Source organism: Seriola dumerili, unplaced genomic scaffold, assembly GCF_002260705.1.
Source record: "Seriola dumerili isolate Sdu_G_001 unplaced genomic scaffold, Sdu_1.0 BDQW01000018.1, whole genome shotgun sequence".
Lineage (NCBI taxonomy): Eukaryota > Metazoa > Chordata > Actinopteri > Carangiformes > Carangidae > Seriola > Seriola dumerili.
Window position 1 is genome coordinate 2,968,565 of NW_019174273.1, and position 24,528 is coordinate 2,993,092.

The window sequence follows — 24,528 nt, forward strand, 5'->3', positions numbered from 1 at the left end:
CCAGCTGGGTGCTAAAGTTAAACTTCATTAACTGCCTGAAACCTGCACTGCATGCAGTCTAGACACACACCCATTGGAGAAAAAAGCATGTGCTGACACAGGAACATGCACGGCATAACAACAATGTGTCACACAATGAAAAATAGAAGTTGCTATGACAACCTGAGGGAAAGTTGATATCTGATATCAGCTCAAAATTGACTCCAGAGTGAATTTATTTTGGACTTCATATCCTGCCATGATATCATTTGTTGGAAATTTGTGCTCATTTATGTTGATGTTGAACTTCTCCTTGCCACAGTTCTCGAAACATGACCTGTGGTGTTAGCTTTGGCTCCTGAGCATCCCTCCTCTTCATCACCTACATGCTGCAGTCCGGAGGCTAGCGGCCACTGAGTCCCACCTTTGTGACAGTGTTTAAGTTGGAGCAAAGCGGAGGTCAGAGGTAACAGAGGCACGGTGAGCGGAGGGCCTCCCATTCCCGCTGCTGGACCAAGAGCCTCTATCCGTCACTGTGTCACTGTGGGGCCTGTAGCACTCCTGCACCAAAACCACATGAAAGAAAGGTCAGTGCAGCTATGTGGCCTGTGGCTGGCTCTGAGAAGAACCTCTGTGCATTGTCAGAGCAGCACGAATCCCTGAATGTGAAGAATGAATATTTCATACAGCTGCTGAAACAATCCACACATACTGTACATGTTAGGCTTACAGTTAATCCAATATACAGGTTCTTCTTGGATGTACTTCTGTTCCACATTATCATGAGGTCAGGTGTTTGGTTTGTAATCCAGCCCTGCAACAAGAGAAAACAAAAAGCCCTATATCCATAAGAGTGAAAAAGACTATTGACACTAAAATTTACAGATATGCCCCAAACGCCTCACATGCAGACATTGGTAGACCCTAAAATTTACAGATGTGCCCTGAACGCCTCACATGCAGGGAATGGGTACATGCTAGCTACAGCACACATCATCAGGGCCCCACTCTATAGTTAATAATTGCCATTGCAAAATGTGCTAACAAGAGGGGCCATCAGGGGCCCCTTTTCCCCTTGGGAGCCCCAAACATTTGGCTGTTTCACCTCTCCTGACTTCTGCTCTCCTGTGCTTCTGCTTGGTATTGATAGGAATTGTCATTATCTCAATCTAACTTTATTGTGAATGGATCTAAATATGCAAATTAGGTGGGTGTTCATTGTTTTGGTTTCACAGCTCATAGATTTACTATTTTGGTTCAGACTGGTTGGGTGAGGGAAAAAAGAGAGAGAGAAAGGGAGAAAGGGGGAGAGAAAGAATGTGTGTAGTGGGTCAGATTTTAAGAGTGTGGTCACACTGGATGGATGTCATTCACACCTGAGATCAGATCACAGTGTAAGCCAGACCACCTCCAGATGTGGTCTGACCATGTCCAGATGTGGTCTGGCAGATCTGACTGCATTCTGATTCTGACCCATTCTGTTTGTATTTACACCTACTGTAGATGAACACACTTTTTTTCTAATCACATGGGTAGGACCAGATGTGAATGGGGTCCCTCAGTCAGCTGTTTATCCAGATAATCTAGACTACTTTATAAGGAAGTCATAATAATCCATTCCAAACCAAAACCACAAACCACCAAACTGTGGTGAGTACTGTAAACCATGATGGATCTCTGACATATCCGCATGGATGAAGGAACGCCACCTTCAACTTAACCTCTCTAAGACTGAACTCCTGGTCATCCCGGGCCAATCAGTCTCTCCATCATGATATCTAAAATTGCCTCTTCATCTCTTACCCCAACCAAGGTCATGAGAAACCTGGTTTCCTGGTTTGTTCAATGACCAATTATCCTTCTCTGACCATGTTGCATTTGTCTCCAGGTTGAGCTGCTTTGCTGTATACATCAGACCATACCTGACTCAGTATGCCACCAAGCTCTTGGCCCAGGCCATGGTTATCTCTGGCCTTGACTACTGCAACGCCCCTCTGACAGACCCTTGCAGATGGTCCAGAATACCTTCCTCCAAGGATTGTCGGCTGGCATTGCCATCCCTGCAAACAAGGCAACTGCAGTCCAGACTGTTCTCGTTTGTGGTCCCCCGATAGTGGAAAAAGCTATCGAATGTTATCATGAATTTGGCTGATTAATTTGATAGCTCAGAGGTCTCAGTTTAAACATTGATGAGTACAATGTTATCACAAGTCATAAAACTAACAGCCAGAGGTACAAAGATAAAACTCAAATTTTAAGGGTAGGACGGAGAAAAGGTTATTACATCAATTTGGTCAAAGCAGAGTCCTATTTCCAGCCACCTGAGGTAGATCATGAATGTATGGTCAGTTGATTGGTTCAGTCTGAGTGGATCGATCCTCATCTCCTGCTAAGTAGTGAGAAAGGAAACAAAGAAGTGTCAAAGCACATTATAGAAGGTGTGACATCCTAAATGGATTCCTAGCATAACTATACGGGTCAATATAAAAATGGCCAATTTCCAACTTAGGATCCTATAAAATAAGAGTGAAACAATTTAAAGCCATCAGTTCAAATACAGGCAATATTACCATGGAATTCCTCATCCACTCCTCCATGTTATTGCCTGAAAAGATGAAGGAGGCTGTTAATCAGAAAACGAATGCTAACCAAGACATTTGATGGATTACTTTAAGGATTGATGAGGCCGTCTGGTTTCAGGATATTTCATTGACTTTCAATATGAGTGGCTTCCAATGAGCAAGTACGACATGCCAAACCTGTTGCAGTGATGGAGTGGCATCACAGATTTAATGGTTTTTGTAACTCTGGTGTTTACTGTCTGAGTTTCTTTAGGTGGTGCTCTTTTCTTTAAAGGTCCCATATTTTTTTTTTTACTTTTCCTGTGTTTTATTTGAAGTGTTGATCCATAAGAAGATATATTTGTGGTTCAGTTTCTGAATACAGGCTGTGTGCATTTCTCTGTGGACTGAGCGCTTTGATACTTTCACAGTATTATTATGGAACCTAGATGAACTTTATAATCAAAGAAGACATAGACATTTAACAGTCACATATCAGTCACAATTACAATAGCAAAAAAAATTACTTTCTGCTTCAAAATTACAAGAAACTAAGTGATAATGACAATGACAATCAGTCAGTGAAGAAAAACTAAATGTGGCCTTTCATTTCCTCATCGTAGTGAATAACAGTCCTAACACTGCTTGGTTAAATTTAACAACATTTATTTGAGAGTCAGTGCTCGATTTGATTAGAGCCTTTTAATCATAACACTATTAGTTTTGCTGAGTTCTCTGTGTTTCATCGTTTATACAGTGAGGGATTCCTTCCGTGAGGCTTGGTCTGTAATGAGAGGGACATGAACCACAGGCATCTGCTTCAATTGCAAAAAGTGCTTACAGCCTGAGACCCAATCTATAAAAACCCAGAGAGCAACACTGGAGCTGGAAAATTCTGTCAGCAGTGAATTTATTTCTGGGGAGGAAGAGTGGTCACTTTAATGGAAGAAAATGAACCAGAATGAGTTGCTTGTGTCCTTTTAAGAATGGTTCGGAATATATAATCCCATTATTCCCACATTAGGATAAGCACACTTTAAAAACAACATTTCCTGATTCTGTTATAGCCCCCTGTTGGGGCCTAAATTCCAATATGTCCTCCAAGTTTGCTGCTTTTGTTCTAACTGTGAACTGTAAAATTTGGAATTCGTGTTGGGCACTTCAAAAAAAATCAGGAGCTGGATGTTTATATATATTTAACCAAAAGTCTCTTTTTCATTTTCATGTTTTGGCTTGGGCTGATAATTCAATAATAACAAAATAATAATGTGACTATATAATTTATTTCAATTTCTGCGTTTTTTGTGATGTGCATTTTGTATTTGTTTTTGGGAAATTGTATTTTAATGCTTTGGCAAAATAGTTTTTTCTCAAACTGTCATGACAATAAAGCACCTTTGAATTGAATTGAATGAAAATAAAAATAATGATATTTGATAATTTGATCATTTCAAATATGGCGATAATTCCCGCTATATGCATTTTTCTCATAAAAACAGATTCAGACAGCCAGAATTTCATAGTCACAAACCGAAGGAATCAATCCTGTCAACTTGTGGGGATGGGGGGCGGGGCTAAATAAACCTGAAACCTTGTCAGTACAGAGAGCTGGAGTTAGCATTAGCACCACTGCTAACACTGTGTCAGTCACTGCCAGTTACAAACTAACAAACAACATAAACAAATAAAAGATACTAACTACGCTAACCATCTCGATACTCTCCGCTCTTCACCTGTCAACCTGGAAGTGGTGGGTGGGGCATAAGGCCTGATCCACTCAACCAGGAAGTAAGAGTAGATGAGCTTCATACCCAGTTTTTTGTTTCGTTTAATGTGTGTGAAAACCACATTAAACAAAGTAATATTAATCATTGCAGAGTTTTAAACATGGCTGGAAAAGAAATTTAAATAATCACATCAACCAAACATTTAGGATCCTCTTGCAATTAAGATGGTGTATTGCAGTTGCAAATGAACATATGTGTTGGAAATGAGGTTTTAAAGATGATATAGTTCTGTATATCAGCCGTCACAAGCCTCCACCAGTCCTGTGTTGTCTCCGTCAGATGAGGAGATGGGCTGTGGATGAGAAGACCCTCTGTGTCCAGCCAGCTACCGTGACATACCTGAAAATAAACTGAGTTTAAAGTCTGAATGTGCGCCTGTGTGAGGGAGAGACAGACCGAGTGCAAAAGGCAATAAAAAGAGGTGAAAAAAAATCGGAGTATTCCTGCTTTTACACTAAATCTCTCTCAGTCAGACATATGGCTTTTGTATGTGCACAGGGTGGCTCTCTGCGATCTATTGATGATGTGCTTGGGAAAAAAAAAAAAAGTCCAGAGAGCTCAGGCCAGAAAACACCGGGATACAGCTCTGACATTACGTAAATGCCAAGGGAAGCCTAATGCCTGGAAAGTTCCAAGATGAAATCCTCAACATCTGTAGATGCATCCCGGGCTGCTGGGTTCAAGGGTGACGAGGCAGCAGAAGGTAAAAGGATTAGCACTTCATCCTTCTTCCTTCCAGACTGTTTTCAGTGAGAGAGGCAGCGCGAGGTGAAGCAGGATCCCTCAAGATTTAATCGCACACCCACACCACTTCAGCCTCCGACAGCCAAGGCAGAAAGTGGGAAGTTATACTGTTGAGTAAAAGGCAGCTTTACAGTCTGAGGAGAAGGAAGGAAAAAAACCTTTAAAACGTCGACATGTACAGCGTGACCCTCGTGTCCTCCTCTCTGGGACAACATGACCTCATGTATGACTCTGACCCACAAGCAGATGTCAGCAGTTTCAGTTCATTGTTTATCTGTCCAGACACAACTTTACGGTTCTGGTTCACTCTCACTGCTCTTACGGTGCCGTTTTTAGCCGAACACTGACCCTCTAATTGCTGGGTAACCTGTTCATCCCATCCTGAGCCACAGTATAGTACAGTATAGTATAGTTTAGTAGCCTATAGTATAGTATAATATACTATAGTATAGTACCCTATACATAATATGGTGTAGTATAGTAAACCATAGTACAGTATAGTATAGTTTATTAGCCTATAGTATAGTATACTATATTATACTACACTGACTACAGTATAGTATAGTATATGTACTGTACTATACAATACTATGCTGTACTATACTGACTATACAGTATAGTATAGTATATTGCGGTATAATATACTATAGTACAGTACAGTATTGTATAGTATATATACTGTACTATATAATACTATACTGTACTATACTATACTGACTACACAGTATAGGTCCCATATTTTGTTGTGTTGCATTTGAAGTGTTGATCTCCATAAGAAGATATATTTGTGGTTCTAAGCAGCATTGCACTTCTCTCTGGAGCTCTAGCAGGAACAGGCCTCTGATCCTCTCTCCTGATTGGCTTGTCTGATTTTCTAAGTGAGGCACAGCCAGACCAATCATAGGTAGTGTAGATGAAATGTACTTCACACATGGAGACACCGTCCTTTCACTAAAGACCTGTCTAAAGGTATCGTCCAGCTGTACCTTCATTTCCTGAACTTGCCTATTTCGCTCTTGTACTGCTCTTGATCTGGCCCCAGCACTGAAGTTTCCATGCTCTGTGATGTAGCTGGCCAGACCCTCTCTCCACACACACACACACACACACACACACACACACCAAGGGACCAGGACCAGAAACAACATCTGTTCTTCTGTTTTTCAGATGCACCTAGCAGGCACAGAGCTGCAGCAAAAACAAACAGCACACTCCTCATCATAACCACATAAGACCAAACACAAACACAATGTAATTAAATACCCACTGCATTAATCTGTCATAAGCATACAATTTTTTTTGAAGTATCTGTACTGTGATAAAGTGGAACGGTCCTTTAATGCAGCCACATAAGCCAGTGAATTGCTCAGCAGCCAGGGGAAAGCTGCTGGCAGCTATTCCTCCTTCACATGTATCCACACAGGTTTTTAGGTAGGTCCCTCAATTCAAGGCTTTTTCACTGTTTTGTATTCTGCTGGCCTGCAGCCTCACTTCAGAGGAAAAAAACCCCACCCCCACTCCCTGCCTACTGTGTTGCAGCTGTGCTCACACCCCACACGCGCCTCACGTCCACTGACTGAACGGCTGTGCCTGTAACACTCAGACCCACCTGAGACAGAGGATCAAGCAGGTCAGACTGAGACTGGAGCGGGGGGGGGGGGGGACAACTGGTGGCCGGGTGTCGGGGAGCCCGGGTGTCGTTAAGCATACACACTAATTACAGGAAATGTGAAATACACATAAAAAAAAAAACCCTCATGCATATGTCAACAGGCATGTGCAAGGATTCTAACACATACATGAACACACACACACATGGGATCAAACTCAAACTCACCATTAGCCACATGAAATGTCAAAATGGAAACATATATTTTACCACAGAATTTTAGCCATGGGACAGATTTAAATGATTAAAAATTGAAAATTGTGGGTGAACTTATTTAAAAAAAAACTTGCCAGAAATGTCACCCATCTGGAGTTTTCGAGTGGCTAACGTGTTTTATCAAAAGAGAAATACCCAGGGATTTCTAGAAGTTTAGTAATCTGCTGCGCTAGCTTCCAGTTTTAGCTACAAAACTTGCTAACTTAGCTACTTTGGCTACTACCATCAACTGCTTCTATCCAAATACATTGGTGTCAGTTGCAGTCTAACATGTACTGTGGGTGGTTCCATGGGGGGAGGTCTTTCCACACTCAGAGGAGCAACAGATCAACTGTAATTGACTCCTTTAGTGCACAAAGATGAGTAAGGCAGCTAGATCACGAGAAAGCTATGCATGGGAAAAATGATGTGTAAGCTAGAGTTTCATGAGAGAGCAGGGCTTTTTTGTGGCCACCTGCTTTTTAACAGGATGCTGTATGGTTTCTGTGATGTTTGGATGTCTCATTGCTGAGAGATTTCATCCCAGTGGCTCTTGATGACTTGGCAACAATGGTTCACGGGGGGGGGGATTTTCTCTTCATGTCACAGAGAAGTTGTCCTTGTGACCTAAATGCATCAGTCACGTAAAGCCAGATCGCAGAGATAAGCCAGACACTATAATGATATCCTTGCTCCTGATGGTCCCTGTGGAGCTATCAGTACAGGGAACATAATTTCAAATCTAAGGCACGTCCGCTCATACGGCAAATCGCCTCTCCCTGGAGCATCTCCCTCTCGGCAGCGTCTGCTCTCCTGGGCATGAGCCAGCCACTCTGTTTCCTCAGCTGGGGATGGGGAATTCAGCCAGGCCCATTTGTCTCCATCAGCAGAGTGATCTGTCTCCAGAGAATAATGCTCAGCTATCCAGAACGGCTCATACAGCTCAGAGTTTGCAAAACAACACACGTTGCAGAGCTACTTGCTGTTTTAAAGCTGCTCACACTGAAAGCCAGTGTTTAGGTCAATTATACAGTAGCTGGACTGTTGGATTGAGGGTTTGTTGAAAGGCAGCACTTGTTATGGGCAGAACGCAGTGTTGTTAAAGTGATGTGTCAGTTGGCCAATATTGGCTTTTCAATAAAAATTGGACATCAGCCAGTAAATTGTTATAATGGAAGTGATGATGGGAAGTTTCAGGATGCAGCGCAAACATTGACTTTCTCCTGCTGTCGATTTTAGTGAATAAACCCATTGTAACAGCTAATAAAGTGTAACAATTGATCCAGTTTGAGGTTAAGGACTGAGATTCAGTCAGTTCTAATGCCTGAACTGTTGTTTTACACCAAATCTATAAAGAAAAGATAAAATTCCAGGTTGGGAATGTGGAGGAGGTTTTTACTCTTGCACAAGGAACCGTTGACTCACCTGCAACATTGAAACAAATTGCTTCCTACTATGGTAAGAAAAGATCCTGGAGGATGCACTGAATTTTGTGACTTTGGGGGCAATTTACACGAAATTGTATAAATATATAAAAGATAGAACCAACGTATATTAGCTTCTCTGCTTTGGCTCCCTATTGGCTCTTTCTCCTTACGTAAAAAAACGCTTAATATCTAAGCTCCATTGTATCTTAAAAACCTCATAACTCCCTATTATCCCAATAGAACACTTTGCTCTCTAAATGCAGGCTTACTTGTCATTAGGGGTCCAAGTGCAAGGAGGATGGGGGCTGGGACCCTGCTGTCACTGATAACCCTATTGTAATTGCTCAGATTTTTAGGGGTCCAAGCAGTAAAGCTGATGGAGCCCTACTTTTTCAAGGGCCCAAGCATTAAAGCTCATGGAGCCCTGTTGTTTTTAAGGGTCCAAGCATTAAAGCGAATGGAACCCTATTGTTTTTAGGGGTCCAAGCATTAAAGCTAACGGAGCCCTATTGTTTTTAGGGGTCCACACAGTAAGGCTGATGGAGCACTATGGTTTTTATGGGGCAAAACAGTTAAGCTGGTGGAGCCCTATTGTTTTGGGGTCCAAGCCGTAAAGCTGATAGAGCTGATAAATCTCTTGGTCTAGGTCACTGCTTACACAGCTCAAGAAGGAAATGTGCAGAAGACGGTATTGTATTATTGTGTTGGAACAAAATCTCCTGGTTGCTAACAGAGGTCGATTAAAGTCAAAGACTGCTTAAGGCCCATTTAATGCTTCCATATGTGATATGTGTGTGCAACACTTAAGAGTAGCCCCTCATCCTCCATCCCTGCTCCCCACTCGCCTCTCTTTGCTAATGGATCAACAGGACTGAGGCGAGGGAGTCACACCCAAGCAGAACAACTACCAACTGATGAAAAAAAAACTGCCAATACACATTTTGAAGCATGACTCTCATTCCCACGTTACCTATTTAACAAGGCCATGAGCAGCAGGACCTCATTAGTAAAAGATGGCGGCCTCTACTTCTCTTATGAGTTAACAGTGAGAGATTACAGTTGATATTCTACTTCAGTAGCAAATATTCAAATTGTGTTGACAGAAATCATAAATTGCAGTGGTTCCAAACCTGTGGGTGGCGGCCCCTTGTTGGGCCCTATGAAGGTATTGCAAGTTTTGGTAAAAAGATGTAAAAAAAAAAAAAAAAAAAAAGGGTTTTAAATGTTTTAAAATGAAAGAATCTTTTAAAAACAGAGAAGGCATTATTTGGCTCTGCATTGTTACAGATGCAGATGTAGGCCGCCAACATTTTTGAGATTCTTATGTGGGCTTTTGGGGCTCTTGAGGGTCTGGGGCCCCTGGGCAATACCCGGTTAGTAATCCTACCTTGGGTTGAGGTTAAGTTCCTACTGCCTACGCACAGAAAGTCCATTATTAAAACAAGGTAAAATACAAGACACAAAGCTCTCCTCCTCCCCCAGGTGAAACATAAAAGATTACACTTACGTACCTGCAAAGAAAAACTCAAACAGATGCACCACAAAAGAATATGCGATGCTTGTGAGGAAGCAGATGGGGAGTTAAGCAAATGCATCTTTGAAACAGAAACACATGAGTGTATTGTGAGCAATGGATGAGCATATGGAGGAATCACAGGGACTGATGCCAGACAGACACATGGAGACAGAAAGAGGAGAAACAGCTCAGCGACATGAGCCTCAGGGTCCCAGTCTTTACACATTTAAATGATCAGCATTTAATTCATGAGCTGTTCCTGTCTGAAATAAGAGCTCGGTCCAATATGTGTCGGTCCAAACACCTGCATTGTTTGGCAATGGACTACTAATCAAATATGCACTTACTTTTGACAGTTCATGAACATGAACAGTAACAGAGAAGTGATAGTTGCCAAACGGTCAGCTCACGTGGCCAACTATTTCTTGGCTCTGAGCAGTTACCAAACAACCAGCGGAGGCTCCAACAAGATCCTTTGCCTGACCAAGACATAGTCCAGCACATAAACCACCGTAAAATGGCAAATTGTCGTTTTAACAACAAGACACAACATGCTAATCACTGAGCTTTAGAGATGTAGGCATATTTTGTTATCGTGGAGGGTGCAGGGATAGCTTATCCATTATGCTAAGTTATACTAACCAGCTGCTTGCTGTAGCTTCATATTTAAGGGACATGAGAGTCTCTAATCTAAGTTGTTGCCAGAAAGTGAATAAGCATATACCCTTAAATTCCTTTAGTTGCAATCAGTGTTGTAGTCAAGTCACTAAACCTCAAGTCCGAGTTGAGTCTCGAGTCCCCGGTGTTGGAGTCCAAATCCAAATTATCAGCGTCCGATTCCAAGTCATGAGTCCTGAAAATCAAGACTTGAGTCAGACTCAAGTATTACAATACTGGTTGCCATGAATAACACATTGATTGGTGAACACAAGTTGAAGAATCATTCAGCATCAACAGTTATATCCACAGATAACGATGGACTCACTGACTCCATGTTCACTGTGGGTCGTTTGTGTGTCTGAGCACTTTGAATGACTTACCCCGTGATTCATAAGGGGATAACCGGGGGATGGCAGAGGCGTAAGTCTCTTTCCTGACCCTTTCACCACAGTAGAACCACCACACACTCCCTGGCAGAGCGGCTGCTCGTCTTTGTGACGCTCTAACTGAATTAGGGCAACTGATGCTCTGCACATGCTCCAACACGGCCCCAGATTTGCAGTTTTCTAAAGAAGACACATTAACTGTCAGGAATTAGGATGATTCATTGACTCGCGGTGGGCCAAGCGAGCGAGCGAGCGAAGCAGGCAGCGGTGTCTGGATGTGTTCCTGGCCAGCAGGATGATGAATCTCTGAATCTCTCCCCCTCTCTGTTGTCTCACAGCCATCAGCTTGTGTTTAATGTTTCCGTCCCGCCATGCCAAGAAGATGTTTTCAATAGCACCGAATCCCACATCGTGCTTGACAACAGAGCGTCCGCCGAGCACCAGGGCACCAGCAAAACACTCAGTCTGTGTGTCAGGGGGGGGTCACGAGGCTAAGTGGGCTTAATGTGCAAACAAGTATGGTCGAACAGCTAAGTAATGTCTGGGGGGAGGAGGGGGAAAGCTAATAGTGTTTCCTACTTTTATGTAAAGCACTTTGAATTGCCTCGGCGCTATAGAAATAAGCTAATATGAAAATCCATCAGCGAAATGAAAGGTTTCCAGGGACAACAGAGCTCCGGAAAAAATGTCAAAACACATGGGAGGTTAGTGAGTGATTGAGCTCCTGCTGGTTCCTTGGAAATAGGCCTCCACCAGAGGTTTGGTCTGATGTGAGAGAGACCGCAAGGCTAGAGTCTGCAGAGAAGTACGGTGGCCGCGAGAGCTCAGCGCACTGCAACGTAAGAAAACAAACGCGCTGCAAATTCAGAAAACATCTTCATCAATTTGACAACACAATCTGAATTTTTGGTGCATTTTGTTTATTTGCATGTGTTTTCTTAAAGCGATATTTCAGGATATTTGATGTGGGGTTGTGTGAGGTACTCATGCATAGTTGTTGCATTACCCACAGTAGATAAATTGGCAGAGCTATGTGTTGCTGTGGGCGGGGCCACCAGAAAAAAAAAAAAGCTGTTTTAGAGACTTTTAAAAGATGATCCGAAACGATCCAATATCAGTTTAAATGTACGCTTCATATACCGTAGAGAAGCTTCAATCACATCCAGCTGTTCAGCCTCATGTCGATGGGTAGGAAGCGTCAGGCATGTGTGTCCGTTTAGCGCATAAACACAAAGCTCCAGTTCCGACCTGTCACATGAGGAGTGGAAAAACCTTTCAGAAAGAAAAAAAGAAAAGTCCTGACACTTGACATGTTTTTGGCAAATGTAGTGACATTGAGTCATGCTAACAAGGATTTGAAAGACTTATGGTTTTTATGACGTTTTATTTACAGCAGTATTTTTTTGTCATTATTGGTTTTTCCCAAATAAAAAGAAACATCTTTTGCACTGTGGTGGGAAATTTGGGGGAATATTTGTGCGTTTTTCCACAGTGAAAACATCATTTCAGAAGTATCACTCTGAAGTGACTTCTGCCCACTCACAGCAACCAGTCTTTGTTTATGTCGCTTTAAGCAACTTTACATGTAAAATGGAGGCTTTTACTTGTCGCCATGGAGCTGGAACCTGTGATGACTGTGTCACCTGGTAGGGTCACCGAATGGCAAAGGGTCGGACTAAGAGGCATTCAAAGGTAATTAGGGAATCTGGAGCACATGAGGGGGAGCACCAGGCTGTGAGGGGCCTCTGTAGCCTTTGGTCTTAGATCTGAAAGATAACATAGGTGGAGACCATGTGGCCTCTCCGCCTACGATGACATGAGCAGGGTCAGAGCAGGTCCTGGTCCCCCCTGCAGGGTGGGGTTTAACCTGTGATGACGTCAGGCCATCAATGACCAGGACCAGGTTCTACAATTAGCTGCCTCTCTAATTAAAGTGAACCACACTTTGTTGCAACAGCTACTCCCCTCTAATTAACGCAGATTAAGGTACATCCATCAAGATGCCCCACAATGCACCATGGCCACAGCTGAGCATGAGTCCAGGTGGGTGGTTGGCACCTTGGTTGGGGGATGGGGTGTCATCTCTTTCCCAGCTGGGGGTGCGGTGCATTCGCAACCTGCACTGATGACAGGAATCCCAGGTGAGCGCTGCTGACATGAGCCGAGTGCCGACTTGTTATTAGGGCGACATCACAGGGCTTGTGACACAGCACACCCTGTGGTTTGACAGGCGCGGCTTCACTCAGCTAATGTGTATATATAGCTTTAAACGTCAATATGTGTTCTTCTTCTTCTGCGTCCATACAGAGGAAATCATCTCTACTGGCTTCAAGGTTGAAATGCAGTAGTATGTCAAATATGCTAACATATGGGGAGCCCCCCCAGCTCATCCATAAGCAGGCAATGACGGAAAATCACATAACAGAGGAAAATAACAAAATAATGATAATAATGAAATAAAGACTCTATTACAAAAGGGCTGATCTGCCTGAGAAACTTGAAACTTCTCATACTATTAACTTATCATATTTACCAGATGAGTTGAATTTGGACAGAAAAAACAAAGTGTGGTGTAAATGTAAATGCTGCAGATTTGATAACTGACACTAGACAGTATGACTTTTTTATTACCTCCTGATTTTGAGCATTTCCTGTCACTACGACCTTCTGGGAAGTAACTGTGCACTCCCACAGCCTCTACCCTCAATCCACCAAATTCACCTTGAAAGCACTTCATAAGGCATTCATTAGCTGACTATTAGAGCCGTGCAGCTTTACAGTCCTGACTGTCATCACTAAGAGCCAGACTACCAGGGAACTCCAGACAAAACATGACTCATTTTTCCACTGTAAACATAATAACCCTCCATGAAACACTGACTTCAGCACATTGACACCAGGCCTTCCTTTGGAATCAGAGATAGAGGGAGGAAATGAAAGCTTATAGCACTTAAACATAATCCACAGTAAAAAAGAATTAAACTGATTACATTTAAAGGGCTACAGCTACTGGGAAACAGTCACACCTTTATTGGAAAACATATGGTAAAGACTGGGAAATGCCACGTCATTTACATATGTTCCTCATGAGGCAGTTGTCCCAAAGAAAAACAACCAACACCTTACCTCTGTCAAAAAGCCAAACTTTCTTAATGTCAACCATCTGAATTCTGAAAAAGCAAAGCAGCAGAGAGCAGGCCCATGCGGTTATAATGTCTCCACTGCTCAGATATTCAATCTCTGAGGAATAAGATATGAAAGTTCCTTGTTACTCATGAACCCCTCCCCCACATGCTGATTAACAGTGGTCAAAACCATTCATGTAGAACTTATTCAGTAATGAAGCGTCTTCTTAGTCACACCAGAGAAGATAAACAGTGACCACCTGGAGTCTAGACACCGCAACCTTAGTCACGACCCTTCCCAAAACCCCCGAATTGCAGAAATGCACATCAGCACTCTTTGTCCATCCATGCCATCAGAATATTTTTAAATTCTGTAAGTATTGGTTTTAGATGTTACACTGTTAAAAACATACAAAAAAATTAAAGCTGCACTAATCAATATTTTTTATATATTTTTGAATAATCACAAATTATATATATAGTTGTTTTAGAGAATGTAAAACTGTTAACAACATACTGAAGAAAAATAAAAGATACTGTATTATATACAGAGGCTCTGAGCCTCTCTTCTGATTGGCTCACCAACCATTGTAAACCTGAGATGTAAAACTACATTAAGATGGTTTTTGGTTCTTAAAACAACAAATCTTCTTATGGTCTTATAGAGCAACACTTCAAATATAAACCAGCAAAAATTTGAAATATGGGACCTTTAATCATTTGCAAAATTGTTATGGGCAGCCGCCCAGCATTCTTGTGCTAAGGCCCTTTAACAGGTTGGAGAAGATGAGTAAGTAAATAAGCACTTAAACTGAAGAGTTTTAAAATTTTTTTTGTAATGTTACGTTTAGTTTTTCAGACCAGTCAGGTTGGTATCAATAGAAACAAAAGAGGAGAAAAGCAGTACCAGAGAAGCATTAAACATCAGAAATAAAGGAGTTCATTCCCCAAATGTCAGATTTCCATTTTGTAAATATAAAAGCTTTGCTTGACCACGCAGGCTGGCAGCTGACCTTCAAGCAGCTGCTTGGTGACTGGAGGATGGGAAAGGACCAGGCAGGACACCAGCAGAAAGAGAACATGTTTCTTTTTTTTTGTCATTTCAAGTTTCTGAAACACTTTCAAAGACCTTTTAGCCTTCATACAAACATGTGCCATTGCTTACAGTTCCATAGTTAAAGGAATAAAAGGTGTTACTAAAAGGCAATTTTATGTAATGGGTAGAAAACAATGAATGATTGCACCAACAAAACCAACATTTTCAAGGCAAGGGCTGACACTTATAAAACATATTGCTTGGAGGTTACAGACGACACATGCATTGTACAAAAACTGCTCTAACTGTCCCCAGAGCAGTCCAGGTTCCTCTACTCAGCAGAAAAAGCTTTAAATACAATGTGGAGTATGATATAACAGGCATTGTGAAGAGTGATGATTAGTTTTTTTTTTTTTTACATTATAAAAGCTACATACAAACAGGAGACAGAGCTGAATATGATGGGGAATACATACTGATGCCCTGTGCATGCCCACATTTAGTATAATGTGCTGTTGAAAACAGAAAGGTAACAGATTCACTATTGTTTGGACTGGAGCTGCCAGAATTTGACCGTTTTTCAGAAGTAGCATCATCAGCCAGGTTGATAAATATTGGTTAGCATTAGCCAGTCACAAATATATAACATCTGATATGTGAACAGAAATGTTAGGTGACAAATGAAGATATGTTCATGGTCATTTAATCATTACGGTTCAGGTGAGCCAATACCACACACGCATATTTGCTCAGTGTATAGTTTTGTGGTCGTTAGCTAAGAAGTTAGCTTACCAGACGTCTGCAGCCCACTCTGCTGCAGGCTACATTAGCCACTACTCTAGCATATTACACCCCGACCTCTCACCAAAACCTTGTTGGCCGAGTCGCATTGTGGGCAATGTAATCTACAACTGGTTTTCAACTGTCCATTAGGTGTTTGATGGTGTTGTAGTAGCGCTCTTTTAAAGGAGCTATATATAAGTTTTGCTAATGCTACAGAACTAACATTAGCATTAACAGCTGTTTACTTACCAGTCTAGAAGAAATGTGAGATCAGCATTAAGAGCTGTCTCTAGAGGTGGAAAGCAACGCTAATGCTAACTCTTGTCTCTATCATGTCTTTTCTTCTACTGATGTTAGCATGCTAACAAGCTAGCCTGTCACACCACTTTCCGATACCAACTCAATGTAGCCTCCAGTCTGCTCTGAAGATGTAGCGCTGCTCAGAGTACGCAGTATAACCTCTTGTCTTGTAAACACAACAATGGCAACAACCACCACAACCTGCTCTCGACAAGAAACCAACCAAGAAAACATATAGCACCTTTAAAGAAATATTTACATAGCTGCTGAGAGCAACTTTTACCAAGGAGTTGTAAAGTTTCCAAGATTGGCTTCTTGTGTTTTCAATTTGTTTCCATTTATCAATCCTACTAACCCCGCTCCCATCAAAATATTCCAGTTAATACCATTTTTTCACAGTTTTTCCAATTTTGTATTTTATATAAATGTTTTGGTCCAGAAGAATACTCTGACGGATTGGTAGGAGCAAGATTTAGTGTTTCAGTTGATGTTGGGGAGTGCGGCTTGCAGCTGGATGACAATGAATAGATGAGGAAGGAAGATCTTATCAAACAAAAACACTTCAGTGTTTTCAAGTGTTTACTCCTATAAAGTAAAACAATGCAGACAACACAGACTTAACTGATACACTACACTACTTTTGTATCAAGATTCAGGAGGAAACCAACGCCTGGCTAATCACAAAGACAAAAAAAACACAGGGTTGTCCATCAAGAAAACGGCAACTGGCTCAGACTTCTGCTGCATTGCACTGACATCATCCAGCGAGGTGTCGAACTGGCCAATCAGCTCAAATCAAAACATGAAAGCAGAGATATTTGTACCATAAGATCATCTCCATCTCGCTCATTTGATCATATTTTACTCATCAAAACAAACGACAATCATTTGTAGAATGTTACACAATAAAATCTTTTTAATCAATAGTAACTTTCCTTTAAAAGCCATGGATTTGACTCTAGACTTAGATTTCATCATCTAACATTGTGTGTACAAAGGCCACACACATGCTTCATCATGACCTTTAAGTAGTTGCTTTGCTTCAAGTTTTATCTTCAGTTAAATGTGTTTAACTACACTGACTGTGTGTTGGGATAAGCAGTGATGTGCCTGGACGCCCCCCGCCCCCCAGTGTAGAGAGATGGTTGTCAAGCTGCAAACTTCGCGACAAACGTCCCTTTCACTGGTGGAAACAGAAACCTTTCGTAACCATGGTTACTCCCAAGAATAATTTTTTCTCAAGCTTCTTTGGTGGCATTTCTAAATCCGATGTTTATAAGCTGCTTGGTTTTTGCACCTCAACACCTCATGATCAAATGAACATGTCAACAGACTTCTAGACCAGAGATGGGAACATTTGATCCTAAATGCAACGTAACCGTTGAGTTGTTAACATCTGTGCGATGATATTGAAGGTCCCATATATTATAAAGGTAGATAGATGTCCATGTGTTTTTGATTATAAAGCAGGTTTAGGTTTTATATTTCCATTGTGAAAGTAACAACGTGCTCAGTCCAGCCTGCATTCAGAAACTGCCTTAAAACAAGCCGTAAGGACTTCCTAATTTTTGTTATGTCACAATAAGGCAATCACCGCTCTCAGCCACGCCCCAACTACAGCCCACCTGGACCCACAATCCAACCTTGCAGGAATGTGGTTTCTCTGAGTTTGCTTACCTAAAATCTGCTATGTTTCGATTTGATCACTCAGAAAACAGTCAGGCAATCAGAAGACAGGCTCAGAACCTCCTCTCTTCTGATTGGCTCACTGAGCTGGTGTTACTAGAGCTCCAAAGAGGAGATGTAAAACTACACTGAGATGGTTTTTGGTTCTTGAAACCACAAATATATCTTCTTATGGATCAAAACTTCAAAATAAAACACAGGAAAAGTTTTAAACATGGGACCTTAAACGTCTATCTTAGTTTGAGCAGTTTATGTTTGTAAGGGTTGGATAACAAGCCGACACAACACTGGCATTGATGTAGACTCACTGCTGGAGGGTTTTACAACTGACTTTCAATCCCTGCTAACCGGTTTGGGATACATGTGAAGGACCCTCCAGTAGAAGTGGGTAGCAGGAGGGTATAGGTGTCACCTGTACCCATGACCAATTTTAATGGCAGTGAACAAAATCGAGAGATCAATATGAAGTTTATTTTGAAGGCCAATATTGTCGACTACATGATGAGCTTAAACGCATGAGTACTGAATACGATATTGATATCACATCCCAGCAACTTACATGACAACAATGATAATGATGGGGATGATGATGATGGGAAAGCCTGTCTGTAACAGTAACGACAAAGTCCTGGCTGTGAATAAAGCTGCACCAGGAAATAAAGACACCTTCCATGTCCTGACTGTCCCATGATTGAGCTTCCTGTAGAGGAGCTTCCTTTCAAGTGAACTTTATGGAATCGCAAGACATCATGCCCATCAAAAAGTGATGTAAGGCACCTTTTTACAAGCGCTACCGGTCACACATTTTCAAATAAATTGTCTGACTCATGACTACTTACAATATACAGTAAGTCGAAAACTGCACTTTAGTGACCACTGGCCAGCTGACAGTCACAGCACCAGTCTGGAGTCACGTTAAACATGAACATTTGAAAAAGAGAGAAAATATAAAACATGACGATATAAAAAAAGACCTGATTATTCTCTTTTTTTCTTTTCTTTTTTTTTAAACCTAGAAAGTAACAGTCTTTGGGTTTCACAGGAACCGCATCATTTTTGCATATGAGGCTCAGAGAAACAAAAGCTGATTAAAATAAACAACAAAAAAAACCCAAAAAACAATAACAGCTAAACGTTGACTTTTGTCAGATAAATAAACATAAAAAAGCAAATCATCTCTGCAGTATGATACATGTCACAGCATTGATCATCTGGAGTTTGTCTGGAGGGAAGCCATTATTACAGACATAATGTGACTCCCTGCCTTAATAAATACGCCTTTTCTCCATGATAGTACCTGTAACAGTAAATGTACAACAAGTTGGGTCAATTCTCAGGATATTCTAATCAATAAATAAATGGGGCGGTCTGATCAGAAGTTCTTGAAGATCTCTAAGTCCTTCTGAGGCACAGGAGGGTCTTTCTTCCAGTCATCCTCGGGGTAAACGTCAAAGTTGGACGTGTCGCCCTCGTGGGAAACTTTAGGGACTATAGGAGGCTATGGAGACAGTGGAACACACAGTTAAATCCAAGCCGATACAGTTGAGTATTCATACACAGTAAATGTTCACTGCGTGAATTCAAAATCAAACTGTGAGAAGACAAAACTCAGTGTTCAATATTATTTGGATTTGTTTTCAGAAATGCAGCTGATGCAGAATACAAAGAAAAAATGTCTCGCCATTCTATGCCAAATTTTGATACCCAAGGAGTAAATGAGTAAACCTCATCAGCATCAGTGAGCCAATCAGCACGCAGTGTGCTGGGGGCCAACTGGCAACTTCAAGGGCTGAAAATTGAAGCCAACACTGTGCAACAGTGCTGAAACCTGCAGTTCCTCTAATGACCACTATAGACTGGCTCTAAAAGTGAGTCAATCTTCATCGACTTCCATGTTGTACTAAAGTACTAAATGTACTTGCATAATTGGGGGCGTGGCCTCTTTGATTGACAGGTGGGTGAGCTTATGCTTGCCACAAACCGGCATGCACCAGAGTCTCAGCTCCACCTCTTTGCCAATTTTTGGATTAGGATTGGAGTTAGGGGTGGAGTCAGGCACTGCCAAGATGACTACGGTGTAGCAGCTCACTTTTCAGAAACTTGTGAGTCACTTCACGGAGGCTATACCCATCTTTATTTAATGCTGCTGATTGGCAAAATGAAAATGGAACTAAAATTTGTATCATAATTTGTGTTGTAATTTTCTTTTTGTTAAAACGGATGATATTAGATAAAATTGGTTTCGTTAATAATCACTATCGACGTCAAGGTATCTGCATCAGTACTGACATTGAAAATTTTTGAATGATACAAAAAAAAGTTATTAAAGTTATTATTATGTATATAAATTAAGTTACGAAATTCTTAAAAACCCCATTTCTGCCTCATGGAAAATGTTTCTAATGTCATCCTCGTACTTCACTGGTTTATACTCGACCCTAATTGGCTGCAGACTAGTTGTGATGTCATAAATCCTGCAGTTACACACAGGTATTAAACTGATTGCCACATGTTGAATTAATAGATAGAGAATTTTCACTAATAGTTAATGAAACACATAATGATTTACTCAACTCAAATTAAAAACAGAAACAAAGAAACATCTGTCAGTTGTCAGAACTTTTTTGTGTGTTTAATGACAGATGCATAATGTTGCTCGAGCAGTACACATGGTTATTTTTTACTATGTTTTTGAACAAATATAAATGTCTCACCTTCAGCTTCCTCAGAGGAACCGCCTCCCAGTCAATTGTCTTGAACCAGCGGTGCTTCTTCACGTCATCTGCTCCGTTCTGAAACACAAAACATGGCTGCTGGGTCACCGTGGGGTTGTAGTATCAGGTTGACACGGGCCTGTCAGGGCTGTAAGGATCAGTCCTGACGACCCACAGAAAGTGTTTTTATTGTTGTTATTGTTGCATTGTTCAACAGGCTGTAAAAGCTGCAGTGAACGAAGCCTGGAGGAGCAACTAAAAGCCTGTCAACCGTCTGCCCTTCAGTGGGGAACAATCCTATCCTTGCATGGTTTAAATGCTGTTTCAGCATTTCTCCCACCATAACAATAAACATCTGTTTTTTTTTTTGTTTTTTTAATGTTATTTTTCTGGCATTTTACAGCGACAGTGGAGACAGACAGGAAAGGCAGGGGAGAGGGAAATAGGACATGAACTGTAGCCAAGTACTCTGAATTAATACATGCTATCGGGTGAGCACTGTCTGGTAGATAGATACAATGAAGTATCTATCTATCTACCTATCTATCTATCTATCTATCTATCTATCTATCTATCTATCTATCTATCTATCACATTTAACTTCGTCATCACTGGTATGTGACACAAAACTGGACCTGGTGGACTTCCGGTTTGGAGAGATTCACTGGCAGTAACAAAAACACACAATATTCATCTCTTTCCTTCTGTGGTGTACCACCAGTTTCCTTCATTACAAAGTAAACATAAAAAAAGATCTGTTCATATGGAGTCTAAAGTGTGCCAATGAAATAAATGCAGACTTTTATAATCTTAAAAAACTATTATAAATTCATTAATTAAACTACACTACATGATACATTCATAAAAGTTTTAAAAAAATACTAATTGCTAATTTGGTTTCCTTTAAATGATGAGTTAATGTTTGAAAGACAAACTAAAAATGAAATACAGTCCAACCCCCAGGAGATCTGATTGGCTGGCATACAAGTATGACCTGCGTCCGACCCACAGAGCAGCAGCAGGATCTCTGATTGGGCAGACTTAATTTGATTACAGGAGCCAAATCAGTTTCAGTGTTCATATGGAAATACTTGAAGAAAAGTGAACACATCCTTTCAGCGATTTTATATTCAAAAGAAAACAACGGAGTTGCCTATTTTCAGAGTAAAAATAAACTTAAGAAACATAATATTCTGAATGGCACTTATTATTCGTATTTGGTAAACTTGAACTTTTGAGAAGTGAATGGGGACTGGTATAATAATAATAATAATAATAATACTAATAATAATATTCAACTGTATGTATTCAAATGTTGACACTTTTTAAAATTTGAGATGAATTGTGAGATGGATTATGATGGGTGGGAAGCTAATGGATCAAAAATTCCAAATCCAATTGGCTTTTTGTGGAGGGAATCAGGGTGATGCTAACATCCAGGTTAGCCTACAAAAATACATCATCCCTGTGGCACTCTATTTCAAGCCAGAAAAGGTACACTGAATTATTAAATTAAGAATTTAGATATTTATTTCTTAAGTTTATTAATGTATCATTCAATACATTTATAAATTTATAAAAGAATGTTTCAGTTCTTGAGTTGATTGTAATTAAACACTGTCTTTTGGTGGCACTGCTGAGCCTCCGTACAGACAGCCTGTGAGTGCACTGCAGCATCAGCGTTCTGTTAATAAGCGATGTGACTGCTCTGTAGATAAGTATTGGCAGCCAAAAAAAAATCAATATCATCTTGTCTAGGGATTACGTGGAGTTAATAACCAGGCTTTAAGAAGTATTTGTTTTATTGAGAGCAGCTCTCAGTCCCTCTCCTTTCACTACTGTTCATTGCTACGCTGCACTTTTACAATTTGAATGAAAATCTACACAACTCCCATTGATTGCATGCTGAAGTTTGAGGCTCCCAGTTAAAATGTAAAGCATACACATTGTTTTGCAAGGAGCCTCGCTGCACATGGAGCAGCAGCTGGAGCTCTGGCAATTGGGGTCAGTTTGAGGTTAAATTGCTTAGGGGAGAAATTATTGAATTATTGTTCATAAATTGATTATTTGACTCTTCATGCAAGATTTATACCACGAAGGTTCCGTCAAATGTGACCTTTTCATGGACAACGAAGGCTCCAACGGGTGGATCCTATGTGGTCCAACCTATCCCAAGATCATTGCGCATTGGTAATGAAAGCAAACAACACCGGTAGAGAGCCTGAGGATTACACTTTTGGGTTTCAGCTCAGTTCAACAGCTAAAAAAAATCAACAGCCTTAAAACCTCAAAACAAGTTACACATTGTCTAGACACAACGCAACAAGAGCCACATTTTGTAATGCAACAGTAAGGGTGGACACAGCTGGTGATGCAAAGCACAAATCCTCCATCGGCCAGACCGTCTCATTTCGGTTTGGCCTTCGCGGTCTACAAAAGCCACACTCTTAGACCGTGACCTCCAAAGGATGTGACCCCTGAACTGGGACACAGCTAATGTTGTGAGAACCAAGAGGGAAGGTGGTCTCTGGATCAGAGCAAGTAGAGCTTTCCATCCTTAAAGTTGCATCCTGTGGGCTTGGCTGGTTTGATTAGTTGCTGCTGAACCAACCTGAACTGTATTGAGTGATACCTGGGGGTGTTTCTACTATTTAGTCTTCAGTTCAGTCCTGAATGTTCAATCATTATTAAAATAAAAAGTGCTCTAAAAAGGGATTATTTGGCCTCCGTATTGTTACGGGGTCAGATGTGGGACACCAACATTTTTGAGATTTTCAATTGGGACATGAGATGGAAAAGGTTAGAACTACTGTATTAGACTACATTAGTAGTACTGGCAACTGTTTGCACATCTTTAAGTAAAGGAGTGAAAAGCTGCATTTGGCACCTGACTGGCTAAGAGACTGGCTAAGAGTCAGATACAGTTTGAATCTTATGAGGACAGATTTTGAAGTGACTGTGAGCTCTCTGCCATGCAGATTGCTCAAAGCTGGAATTTATTTGTTCTTGAGTCATGAATTAACTTCTATAACTTTGAGAGGAGTGAGAGGAGCCAAGGATGTTGCTTTCATTAGGGAATAACAATATTTAGATTGCAAGACATATTATAAATAACAGTGTCCACCGACTGACAATATAATTTCTCTTTAACTGGAAACATGTGGAGCTTCAGTCATACTGTGGACCCTGTCCTGTTCTGTCCTGCTCTCTGACCGCTGACGTCAAGGAAGAAATATGGCAAGCTGCCATGTGGCTCACAGAGACAGGAAGTCTAACCAACTCACCTTCATGTTGCCTAGCCGTCTGGCTCGGTCGATGACCAGAAATTTCTTGATGAGGTCTCTGGGGGGAAAAAGAAACAGTCATTGCATCCACAGTTGTGCAGTATGTCTCTGAAGTGCTCTCTCTCCCTTCCTCACAAGGTGGAGCTTCTACATGCCAGCCTGTAAAAGGGGGACCAGCCAAGTGAGTTGTGTCTCTTTGACGATTCTCTTAATTGAAGAAAGTGAGCACTTTTTTTTTTTTTGGAGACGGCAACTTTCTGAGACTAGAAGTAAAGTAGATATCCGTTTGGAGAATGAGGGTGATTCACGGGAGTCTTAAAATGGCAGAGTGTGGGCTTTCTGATGAAATGTGATAGCTGCCGACGACCAGGGAGCTTTTCGATAAAGACGCCGTATCTCACGTCCTACAAGCCGCTGACAGGCTCATAAATACGGCAGCTGGACGGTGACAAGTCAGCTATTTCTGCGTTTTTGTCTAAATCCTTCCTCGGCATAAAGACAGGCCTTTGGAGTGATTTGTCACAGAGAAATGTTTTAATCAGCACCAGGGGGGAAATATCTGTATTTATGGCTTTTCATGGAGGAAAATTCATCCAGGAAACAAGGTTAAAACCTAGAATATGGCGGGACTGTTTATGGTCAATGTGCAGTTGAAGGCGAAGTTTAAAACTGTTGT

General features: G+C 41.2%; 1 protein-coding gene across 1 annotated transcript in view; it reads right to left on the reverse strand.

The window, feature by feature from the left end:
- Positions 1-18,305: 18,305 nt before the first annotated feature.
- The window catches only part of prkx (protein kinase, X-linked), a 33,393-nt gene continuing 27,170 nt past the window's right edge, over positions 18,306-24,528 (reverse strand). The window contains exons 6-8 of the mRNA XM_022760249.1: positions 23,853-23,910; positions 20,569-20,646; positions 18,306-19,352 (exon numbers count right to left, since the gene is read on the reverse strand). Coding sequence (XP_022615970.1) covers positions 19,227-19,352; positions 20,569-20,646; positions 23,853-23,910 — 262 coding nt within the window. The 3' untranslated portion in view covers positions 18,306-19,226. The remainder of the gene's footprint in view (positions 19,353-20,568; positions 20,647-23,852; positions 23,911-24,528) is intronic.